Source organism: Cyprinus carpio, chromosome A5, assembly GCF_018340385.1.
Source record: "Cyprinus carpio isolate SPL01 chromosome A5, ASM1834038v1, whole genome shotgun sequence".
Classification (NCBI taxonomy): domain Eukaryota; kingdom Metazoa; phylum Chordata; class Actinopteri; order Cypriniformes; family Cyprinidae; genus Cyprinus; species Cyprinus carpio.
In genome coordinates this window covers 18,230,931-18,243,476 of record NC_056576.1, presented here as the reverse complement: position 1 = coordinate 18,243,476, position 12,546 = coordinate 18,230,931, and the positions used below count along the sequence as shown (strand labels likewise).

Here is a 12,546-nt window from a genome sequence, read left to right as displayed (position 1 = left end):
CATGTCACATATCACCTTTATACACAGAACCTCTAAAATATGGTTACAAAAAAAAAAAAAAAAAAAAAAAAAAAAAAAAAAAAAAAAAAAAAAAAAATAATCACATATGAAGGTGTTAATCACCTATGAAGGTGTTTTTTTTTTGTCTGAAGGAACAAAGGTCATATGTCTACATTTTGGCACATTTATTTATAATTCGTATTAATGTATCAGTATAAAAATACAAATGTGAACATGCTGCATTATAACAACATCACAAATGCACATCCCTAGGCAGGTAACACAAAGACATCTCAACAGTAATGCAAATATAATATATGACATTATAATTACATTTGTATAGCAAGTTAAACGTAACCACAAATTTGATTTGCCTTGGGACACTTTTAAAGACACTGGTAAATCTAAAAATACAAAAATAATATAATAATAATGTGTTAGTTATGAGTTCACTTCTGCTAGAATAGCCGACTGTCTTAATATTTTTCTTTTTTGAAATTAATCTATTTTTTTAACAAAAAAAGAAACACAAAACTACGAAGAGAAATAATTAATGTATGAATAAGAAAGATTAACATTAACATTGGTTAAAGTATTCTAATGATTTACAATCTATTATATTTTACTTCTGGGGACAGTTGCATGAGCTTAACTACTTTTCATTTTGTTTGGCTTCAACTAATTCGACGAATCTACATTTTTTTTATGAAAACGAATTTAAAGTCTTAAAGAAAAAAAATAGATGACTAACTAGTAAGACCAGTCAAAAATTGTATGCAACTGGGCCCTGAACACCATGCACTCTATGCATTTCGAATATGCGAGCCAGTACCTGGCCACGAGATGGCGCTCATTCATTTTAGAACAGATCTCAAGCATCGATTCTTCTGCTTTAACACATACGCGCGAAATCCTCCTGATTAATACTCTCTACTTTAGAGAGTCTCCTTGACAACACGAGCGTTTGTTTTCTGCCTCCGTTGAAACCGCGGTTTGTATTTATGGTGTTGATGAGTGTCTAAATCTAGTATCAGAACCTACATAGTAGCAAACCTTAACGACGCGTCTGCGCTCGGAATGTCACGATTTTTGTCGGGGTTAAAGTCCGAAGTACTGTTGGGTTCTTTTTGTGGATGTAACGGGAGTTTCAGACGCTCTCGGTGTATTTAGGGAAATCCACGCGTCCATGGAGGCGGCGCTTACCGGAGTTCACTGAAGAGCTAGACAGTTTCAGTCCAGAGCAGTCAGTCTACCTTTGACTCAACCCCAAATAGTTGATACAGATAGTAATTCTATTATGGGTCGCATTCTAATTTGTTCCGTCCAGTGATTTCTGTCCTGGCTGCCATATGAAAACTGTTCATCGATGTAAGTATTCAACTGTCTCTATTCAAATGTTCAGTTACGACATTGGAAATATCAGGCGACTACTTTAGATTATTAGAGAGAAAAGAAGATGGTTATTTCGCTAGAAATTGTCATTAATTCTCAAAAAACATACTGCATGTTCCCTTGGTTGTACGCCAGTGGAGTACCAGGGATCTTTACACCTGGATATAATGGACTTCTTCAAGCTAAACTAACTCTTCAGGGAATGTTTGCTTTTCTGTAGAGACTGTAACCTTCCCACAATACTTTTAGTGTTTAGTTGGTATAGTTTCTTTAAGTTTATTTTATGTAATTATTATTTTTTTCTCCCCTGACTCTCGGTGTTTCTCTGGACAGCCTCAGTCTTCTCAGAGATGCTGAACTTCCAAAGCACATGCATTGAGATTGAGAAGGACTTCCAAGCACCAGATTAAAAAACTGCAACCGTCTCCCTGTCTTCATCTACCTCTGCCTTCAGACATCCAAAGTCCAGCCTCAAAAGAGTATGGCGTTTTTAATTAAAAAGAAGAAGTTCAAGTTTCAGATACACTTCACCCTGGAGGAGCTCACGGCTGTGCCGTTTGTGAATGGGATGCTCTTCTGCAAAATCAGACTGTTGGATGGTGGAGACTTCTCCATTTCTTCATCCAGGTAAGATTTGGGATTCTCTCTGACTGTATTGGGTCATGGTAACCATGGTTTCTGCCAAATAAAAAAGTTGCTTGGGCATTAAAGCTGTGGTAACATTTTCTATTAGACTTCACTTTAAACAAAAAAAAAATGAATTGCACTCATTTCACTAACTGTGGCAACTGGTGTTATTTTGGATTAACTGTGAATAGAAAATAGTCTGATTGTTGATGAATGATGGTAGGCATTGAAAAATGTCCTGTAGAGCTCTAGAATGGGTGGAAAGTCATTATTTGTGTATATTATTATAGATTTTGCTGTTGTCTTTGGCATAGGTTTCATTAAGAGCACTTGTTCAGCCCTTCAGTTTTTGCTCAGCCCGGCCTGTAGCTCTGCACAGTTTTTGAGTCCATTTAAAATGCTCTTAGAAGACCACACAGGTTGCTTTAGGGGTGTCATCAAAAGTTAAGACATTTTTTAAAGGTCAGGGTCAAACCACTGCCATTCTTTAAATTGTTTACCCAGGTAAAGGATTTGCTCTTTTAATCATTGCACACAGACGGCCTGAATTGCACAATCATGATTTCTTTTGTTTCGTGACTAATTCTAAACACATTTCTGCACTTGGACTGTGGTTTAAGATATTAGCACACAGATGTCAGCAGTATGGTTGTTTATAAATAGAGGCTTAAGCCCTTAGTAGGTTAGACTCACAGTTGGGCAAGTCTGATCAGACTCAGCCCAATTAGAAGAATAAAACTGCATTAGTAAATCTGAGTGAATCAGCAGTCCTATATGTTGACCAGCGGGTTATGATTCAAACATGTGAATTCCAAAAAGTCTCTTATTGTATAAATCTTTCAACTGAAGAGTTCACTCAATTTTAAAATCATTTACAAAATCCTTTACTTTGCAGCCATGTGATAAAGAATAGGGATGATCACAATTAGTTATAATCTGTTTAATCTGTTTATATTTTTATTTATTATATATAATATAATATATATAATGTATTTATAGGTGTGTGTATGTATATATATATATATATATATATATATATATGTATATATATATATATATATAATATTTAAGATATTTAAGTGTCATCACAGAATTTATCACATTTTCTACAAAAATTTTAATAGGTACAATTATTTAAAAATTTGATATTAAAAAGAAATGTTTCTTAAGCAGCAAATCAGCATATTAGAATAATTTTTAAAAACAGCAACAAGCACAACCAGAACAACCAGCACAAGAAACAGCTACTCTAGAGGCCAAATATGTGTGAGTCTATTTGAAGTTCTCTTGTGTTGTGAAGTTGTTTTAGTGGCATATGACTAGTGGTGCCAGGCACAGAGAGTGCAGTGAGATGACTGCACAATGCCTTGCGTATCTGACATGAGGAGGTAGAAGAGGGTTATGTCATGAATGTCCCAACAGCACCATTCCTCAGATGGACCAGTAGAGAGAGATTTGATTGCATCGACAGCAGGAACAGAGTGTGTAGTAATTTCAAAGAATAGAAAGTGACAAGACAAGAGAAAGATAGGAAGTAAAAATGGAATGCAAAATTGATAAGAGGAGTACTGCACGAAGAAGAAAAAGAGGGTGAGAGGGAATGTGAAAAACAGGACAGAGACTTCAGTGATAGTCCAAACAGAGAGCCGTTTGTCTGACTAAGCCACGGTCCTGTTTCCCTCTGCGCTCCTCCCCTCGCTCATTCTTTTCTCTCGTTCTCTCATGTTTCTTTATCCTTCTGCTCTCTTTATCAGTGCGGATTGAGTTCATGCAGCACTTGATTGACAAGAGAAAGCTCTCTGTGTCATGGCAGACCAAGTATGCCCCATATTATTACTAGAATCAGTAGCATCAGTATCATAAAGAGCTTGCATCTTTAAGCTGATCTCAGACTCGTTCTGCAGCTTCACTTCTACAGTTCAGTTTTGCATAAGGTATGGATGAAATTGGATCAACGTGATGATAAAACTTTGTTAGCTGGTTGATGAGGATGTGGACTCAGAAGTCATTCGTTTCCAGGGGCTGCCCAGGCTTGCTGAAAGGACAGAGGGCAGTGAAGCTTGAAGGAAGAGAGAGTGCTGATAGGCTGCTTTTTAATAGTTGGCCTGCGTAGAGGTAGGTGCATGCAGTTATAGGTCCCATTCAGACATTCACAGTCATGATACGTGAAATACATCAACTTCTGTAAACCGTTATCACTGCCACTGGCTGGCCATCATCTTTTTCCTGTTTGCGATTAGCATCCAAACCCTAAAGGGTCTTGCTGAAAGATTGTAGACTGAGTTATATATCATTCTTGTCACAGATTTTACTAAGGTGTATCATTATTGTAGTAGAGGTTACACAGAAGCAGTGGTTGCTAAGGAAACAGTAGTGTGTGTGCACATATGCCCTAGTCTCAGTTTTTGATGAAATTCGCAGCCGTGTGTTTTTGATTCACACGGGTTTTTTTTGATTCACACGGGTTTATTTCTGCATAAGCTTTAAGGCCTGTTCACCAGCCGTGTGTTTTTGATTCACACGGGTTTATTTCTGCATAAGCTTTAAGGCCTGTTCACACCAAGGCTAAATAACTATAATGATAACTGTATAACTGTAAATATTATATAGAATATTGCTAAAATTCTGAAATTAAGCACTGAATAAAATATGTACTCAAAATGTTAGCAAATAAAATATGCATGATTCCTTATCCATAAAGAAAATTACATTCTGTCCAGTAAAACTCTCTTTTTATAAAATGTTACAAAAGATTTCAAGTGAATGATGTTCTTTTGAAGGATCCTGGGGTATTTTTTTTGTGTAATATTATAATATAATATTGATATGTTTTTCTTGAACATCAAATCAGCATATCATATCAGAATGATTTATGAAGATTCATGTGACACTGAAGACTGGAGTGGTTGAATTTTCAGTGGCTGCTTTTCAGTGCTGATTGATGTTCTTAAATGAACAAAGACAAAGCTGAAGGAAGAAAGAGGATCCAGTTTCTCTCTGCTCACTGTGTGTTATTGGGACAAATCGAGCAGAACCTCATTCTTGAGATTCCACTGGAAGAGCTACACCCCAGAACAGACACACAGACTATGCTAAAGGACAATGTGAGATTATGCAAATAAATCATTCTCTTTTTTAATTGCCTATACAACCCATTCATGTGATTCACAGCTGTTTGTGTTCGGTATCTTAGCAGCGGGGTATCAAACGAAACCTTTGAAGATACAGTATACTCACAAACACACATCCACAAGGATTGCTACAGCCTTGCACATGCTTAATGAGCATGTAAGTTAAGATGAAAGGTAATGAAATGTTTTGTAGATCATCTTTTATGGTTAAATTAAAACTAGAGCCCAATAAACAGAGGATATAGGCTGTAATATGGTTACTATGGTGCATTTATCAGTGTTTGTAACTGACTGATAAATCTTTCTCTGGCTGTTTTTCTGGCTTTCTCATACACTCAGAAAGACACATTAATGTCAATCCTATATTTATGTCATATATTATACATTACATCTTATCTGAAACTCCAGATGCAGTCCATTCATACACATAGGGCATAATGTTGAAAGGAGGCGCTTATCTCTCTTCCACAATGCACCACAATTTGTCTTTGATCCCTGGGTATTTTACGATCACAAATGGGTTTGTTTTATTATTATTTCTTATTTCTTTTTTTTTTCACAGACATAAATCAGTCCATAAGATCAGTATCAGGGTGTCTCAGAGTTCAAGAGTTCAATTCTTCTGGTGACTGTGCACACCATAAGGTTGCTAGTTCAGTTCATGGCATGTGCTGTTGGCTTGCTTACGCAGCAAAAGCGGGCAGAGGGGCAAGGGTCTCATCCCATACTGGCCGTCATGTTTTTGGGCTACAACGGCTCAATGAGATTAAAAGCTGAGTCTCAGCAGTGCACCTGCTCTCAGTGTGGACAGACTGAGGCTCCTAAACCGCCTCCTGTAAACACTTCATGAGACAGATTGCTGTGAACCAAACAGATGTAGGTAAACAGTTGGGGTGTCTTGCATGTTCTGTAAACAACTGGACTTTGCACCATCTGGCCTTCTTTTGACATCGGCTTCTGTTTCACAGAGATCCATTAGTCAATTATTAGTGGTGCTGCTTGTTACACATCCAAACTTTGGCACACGAGTCATCCCTAATCTCATCTGCTTCTAATTTAAATGATACCCTAAAATTATGCATTTTGTTGAGGATAGATGTGCTATAACTTGGACTTATGATTTTGAGACCTATGAGTTTTCACTTGACAGTTGATAAAACTTGCAAAAAAAAAACCCTTTAGCTTACATTGTGTGTTTACATGCACAACAATACAGTGTCAACTTTCAAATAAATGCTTATTTTAAAAATGAAAGAATACCAGGTGAATAGGTGTACTGTAAACGCAAAATGAGATCCCTCTTGCCATATCAGTACTCCTTACAATCTCAAACAGAAAGATTCCACTTATGTTTTCATGATTTTAAGATAAGATAAGAAAATGATTGTATTAATACTGCAGGGAAATTTCTTTGTTGCAGTAGCAACACTTTATCATTCCTGTAGTTCAAACAGTAGAGCAGGAAGCTAGTAACAGCATGATTTCGATTTCCAGAGAATGCATGAACCTTTATATGTGCAGTGTGAGTCGCTTTGGAGAAAAACATCAACCAAATGCATTAATGTAAATGTAAGTGTAAGTGTTGTTCAAATTTTAAGGCCCTATTCTCACTGTTAACAAGTTGCTTATTAGCATGCATATTACTATAGCATATTGGCTGTTTATTTGTATTAATAAAGCACATATTAATGCCTTATTCTGCATGACCATATTTTAGCTCCCTTAAACCTACCCCATACCTAAACTACCCAAAAGGAGTGTATTGAGGGGAAAGTCGTAGTTAATAGTGAATGTGTTCCCTATTCTAAAGTGTTACTGATTTTTTTTAACGGTTTTTTTATGCTCATACTGGCTGCATAAAATCAGTAATATTGTGAATTATCATTATAATTTACAAGAACTGTTTTCTATTTTAATGCGTTTTAAAATGGAATTTATTCCTGGGATGGCAAAACTCAATATATTGATTTCCTGCTCAGGAAACATTTTCAAAATAGTTATTTCTTCTAAACTTTCTTCTAAATAGAAAGTTGAAACAGAAATATTTTGTAATATTAAAGATTACTGTCAATTTTGGTCACTTTATTGCATCTTTGTATTAATTTCTTTAAAAAATACTGACTTTCGAACTGTATTATATAATATAGTAATTCAGTAAAATATGTACTATAAAAAGAAAAGAAGGAAGATAAAAATACTATTTAATGATCGAATACTAGGGTAGAAAATTTAACAATGTCACAGAGTGTCAGTAATGCAGATGTATTAAATACTGTATATAAATCATGCTCTCATAGAGTAATTGCAGTGAGAAGAAATAAGTTTCTGGGGCTCTCAGTGGTGCACCGAAACATAAGTCAAGATCTATTCCTCATTTTCTCATGAATTCATAAGTCTGTGGGCATATTGTGGGAAAAAATGGAAGAAAGTGGAGGACGGATAAAAAGTGAGCTCCATCTGGAAGTGAGTTTCACACAGAAGTAGGTTAAATGAAGTCCTGGGGGACAGAGGGAATGAGGACAGGCTTTACTTCTCAAAACATGACTGGTCCTTTTGCTTCTGTCATAAGAAATAGTTTTACATAAGAAAAATTTTTAAGTTATTTTATTTATCTCACATATTTTATAATCTCTCATATGGTATATATTGTTGAAGTGTATGAGTGAGTGTTACGCTCTCGCAGCTCTTTCACAGCTGTGTCTTATGTGCCCTGGTTTTGCTTAGTCACAGGTTTCCAGGGGTCAAAGATCAGTTGCCGGATGTGTTGCAGGGTTTAACAGACAACATAGCTGGGAATGTACACTTAATTTACCTCCCTTCCCTTCATGCAGTCCTCCTTTCCTCATACCACTATATGCAAACACTCCAGTGCAGTGTCTTGACAGCTTTAATAAACACATCTCCTTCACCTCAAATCTTCAGTCAGCCTATTTAAAACCCACTAAAAACAGTGCAGACTAAGCTGTATTATCAGCACAAGTAACGGACATTATCTCTGGCGTATGTCCACACTTGTTACAAAGTAACCGTATATAAATCACAAGCCTTGATATTGTAGAGCCTGCTATTATGAAAGTACAGGCACACCAACCGTTTTGTTTTTTTGTAAGCTTGGGGAAAAACTCATACAATACGTACAGTCCCAAACAGGACGAAACATGATATTGTTACCATTCTAGTGATTCTTATACATTCTTCACTCATTTCAGTGTCAGATTCTTAATATCAGTGTACTTTTATGGCTATTTTGTTGCTGTACAGTGTGGGAGTATTACTGTCTGATAGATTTGGTTTATATTAAATTAACACATGTTTTGGTATACTTGCACCATCAAAGCCCAGCACTAGCATCTGGATACATCATTACACACACACCAAGCCTAAATCAACGCCTTTGTTCAGAGACAACCTACCACAGAAAGAAAGAAAACTCCTTGGGTGAATAATGACTGACATTAAGCTGGCTGTAATGTTCCACCAGTACTTTATCATTACTGTTTCTGTTGGCTTGAAGTGCCCATTTAAAGGGGTCCCAAAAAAATAACAAAAAATTAACAATATTTTGTAAATAAATTTTAATGAAATTTCAATTCCAAATCATTCCAAAATTTTCCACATAATGTACATTATTGTTTCTCCTCTATGCCCCGCCTTTCTGAAACGCATTGATTTTTACAAAGCTCATCGTTCTGAAAAGTGAGGTGTGCTCTGATTGGCCAGCTATTCAGTGCATTGTGATTGGCCGAATACCTCAAGCAGGTCATGGAAATGTTATGCCCCTTACCGTACTGTGATGCCGTGTCCCGGTGCGATGAGACATAAACAATAAAACCTATAAAATTATAAACGAGGCATTTGTTGCATCCAGTGGGGACATAATTACTGATTATAATGACTTATACTGTCTTTTTACGCGTTGCATTGCATCGTGCTGTGTAAACATAAAACCATGTCTGCATTTGTGAAACGACAAACAACAAGTGCTACTCTACACTGCTCCAAACTCGCGTTTGAATAGTCAGTGGCAAATTCTTTAAATATGAAAACATATTTACAGGCTGTTAGTCAGAACAGCCAGCATTGTAGTCTTCTCTCCCAGGGTCAGGAAACAGTCCTCCTTAAAATGTGTTGCACACACACTAATATTTGGTTTGAACAGTTCTGGAACAGTGTTGTATATACAACTTAACCACTGATTTCTCGCAACAAAACACAAAGCATCTTCAGGACATGGCGTCGGCAGCAACAATACTACAACAAGAATCAAAGTTAAGCCTTCTTTCTTTAAACAAACATTTTTACGAAGTCGTGCAAATCTCTCAACACATATAAATAAAAATGTGGGGGCGTGTTTAAACGAGCTGTTTTAGGAAGGCGTGGACATGTCTTAACTTTTATAAAGAATATCTCTTTTGGTTTGAGACTTTAGTCTTTGAAACTTTAGGGATCTTATCTATTCACGAACAGCTTGTAACACTCCAAAGAGAAAAGAAAACTTGAAATCGCATCATATGACCCCTTTAAACATTCAAGAGAAGGAATTACTTAGTGACTTTGCACCCTGCTGCCCTTACATTTTGTTCTTTATGAAATTTTTTTTCTCTCCTCAACAATGTTTTTGTGGTTTTCCCTCTGCGCATTAAGACGCTAATCATTGTGCTTTATCTTCTGATCTCTCTTTAATCTGTTCCTGACCACTTCAGATGCATTTGCTATCATACACACTGTCTGCGCTCTGATTGTGATCTCGGAGCAGTGAATCCCAGAATTTGGACCCTCATTCATGGACAAGCTTGGAGAGCTTGCTTGATCAAAGGTCAATTTCTTTTTAAGGCATAAAATCTGCTGCTGCTCTTCAGTGGCGAATTCGTCTTTACCATTGGTTTATTTAAAAAATGTATGTCTTACTCTCTCTATCTCTCTATCTCTCTCTCTCTATATATATATATATCTATATACATATATATATATATATATATATATATATATATATATATATATATGTATATAGACATACATTTTTCTCATTGTGATGTATATATGAGTGAAATAGCTTCTCAAACGAGAAGGGCAGGACATCTGAAATCTCCCTTGCCTTTCATGCTGAATGTTAAGCATCCTTGCACACAATTTAGAGACCGTGATATGCTGTTTAGCATTCCTGATAACACACAGATTTCTAAATGACTTTAATCACTAAAGTGTGTAGCCCATTGGCTACATGGAGAACATTACTGTTAGAGTATTGGTAAGTTTATTGCCTGTTTTATGGGGAATGTCTGGCATAGAAAGGACGATTAGCTGAATGAGAACACAACTGGCAGTTTTTTACTTCCTATAGATTAAAAACCATTTAGATCTACATTTAATATTATACTATGCATTATATGTCCAGCATATGACATCAGATCTGTCTAAAATCTAAGATCTCTTTGACTTTGAGGTCGTTTTATACCATTTGGCGTGAGTTTACACTCTAAACAGGCTTGGGCTGACAAGTAGCAGAAGGACACTTGGATTTCATCTCTTGGTCAGAAGCAACAACAATGCCTTCTGGCCTACAGAAAGCTCCACAATTTCCCAGAACTGTTAAGAGAAGCTGATAATAATCAACCAGTGGCTTAAAGTACAAAATAGTTTGTTTCTCAGTCCCACGGCAGCACTCTTCTCTCAACCCCTTCATTTCCTTGCTTGTTTTCTTTTTGGGTTTCTCCCTCTATGTCAGCTGAGAGAGCCTGAGTCAGACTGTCAATTGTACAGCTCCTCCAACCACAAACACGTGAGAGAAATAGAGAGAAGTAAAGGAAAAATAGGCCTGTATAGGGTGATATCAATAAAATGTGACTAGCATCAGGAAATATTGTACATGCTGGAATCCATGGGTGCTATAAAGATCTGGAGTTGATTTCAGAGAGTTTCAAAGAAATCAGTTTAGTCTGTGGCATTTTTTTTCTCAAGCATTCTGTTTCCATCAGCTTTGATATCATCATTGTTTTCAGTTGATCTTATATTTGTTTGTTTTCATGCAACCAGAGCTCCCACAGCAGCAGTGTTTCATATCGTTTGGCTCTCCATCTAATAGTTATTGCCAATATGCCACTCTAACAAAGAGTGAGCTAGATTTTCTCATCTACATCGGTCTGTGTGTGTTTCTGGCTCTTCTCTTATGGTCTGGCCTGACCCGTGTCTTCTGATCCATTCCAGTGGAAAGAGAGCCTGGAGCCTCTGAAAACAGTTCTCCATTTTGACCTCCAGATTTCAGCTCACAGTTGAGAGAGCAATGTTCAACTGATTACTGATTGAGAGTGTTTAATCATGCTCTTTAAAGGCAATTTGTTTCTCTATGTCACCTGACCTCCTCCACACCAACCATTCCAATGACTTGGACCTTCTGAACGCTTTCCACCAGTAATCAATTAAAGTGAGGTTTTGTTGGGAAATGCAGTCCACATGGTCCACTTACAGCTTTAAATATTATCCAACCTCAAAACACAATTACCACTGCCCCTTTTACATAAAAACTAAGACTAATAAAAAAAAAAGAAACCCTGACTACAATTTTAAAAATCAATCAGAGAGGAAAAGGTTATGATCCAGTTTTAGTGTTTAAATTACATTATAATTAGGGATGTCAAATCCGATAATCGATTGAATAATATCAAAATCGAGCCCCTGAAAATGCGTCTGTTATTTGCCATAATTAAAGGGTTTAGTCAATAAAATGCTAGTAGAGGACTATTTATGTAACTAAGTTAGATCTCCTCAACACCAAAAATCACCAACACATAGAATTAAACAACTGAAATCTCTAAATATTAAACATCCTAAGTCAGAACACTGCAACACCAAAAAGTAACAACACAAATGTCAGATTTTTTTATTTTTGCAAGTACAGACATTAGATCTCAGTGCAACACCAAAGATGGGGTTATTGCTCAGTGATTCACAATATTCCGCAATGCCTTTTGAATGTTAAACTATTATTTATAATGTACATTACGCATCTAATATTTTATGTATGCTCATTCAAAAGAAGATTTAAACTGACCAGACATATGTCAGTCTCTTTAAGATAGATCGAAAAGAGAATATTTTGCTGTCGAAACAGCTCGAAAACCTGTTACTACAATAAAAACAGAAGATTTGTGTCTTGCATAAAGCAAACAAACAGATATGCGATTTTTTAGGCATTATATTGTCAGTGTCGGTCACAGCGCCTATTAACGCTGTTTTAACTGCCCAATATATAGGAACATCCCAATATATTGGCTGTTACAAAATATGATCAAAAGGTAAAATCATTTTAACAACTTTCTAATTATACATCACAAAATTTATGACATTTAAATTCTAACTCAAATTACACTATACACATTATCACAATCCATCAAATCAC

General features: G+C 36.2%; 1 protein-coding gene across 4 annotated transcripts in view; it reads left to right on the top strand.

The window, feature by feature from the left end:
- Positions 1-894: 894 nt before the first annotated feature.
- The window catches only part of LOC109073096 (protein FAM102A-like), a 34,405-nt gene continuing 22,753 nt past the window's right edge, over positions 895-12,546 (top strand). The window contains exons 1-2 of one of the 4 annotated variants that reach the window (XM_042756220.1): positions 895-1,368; positions 1,726-2,019. In XM_042756220.1, coding sequence (XP_042612154.1) covers positions 1,874-2,019 — 146 coding nt within the window. In that variant the 5' untranslated portion in view covers positions 895-1,368; positions 1,726-1,873. Of the gene's footprint in view, positions 1,369-1,725; positions 2,020-3,134; positions 3,954-4,038; positions 4,135-12,546 lie in introns of those variants that run through there. The other 3 variants (XM_042756225.1, XM_042756235.1, XM_042756230.1) reach the window with 3 other exon arrangements.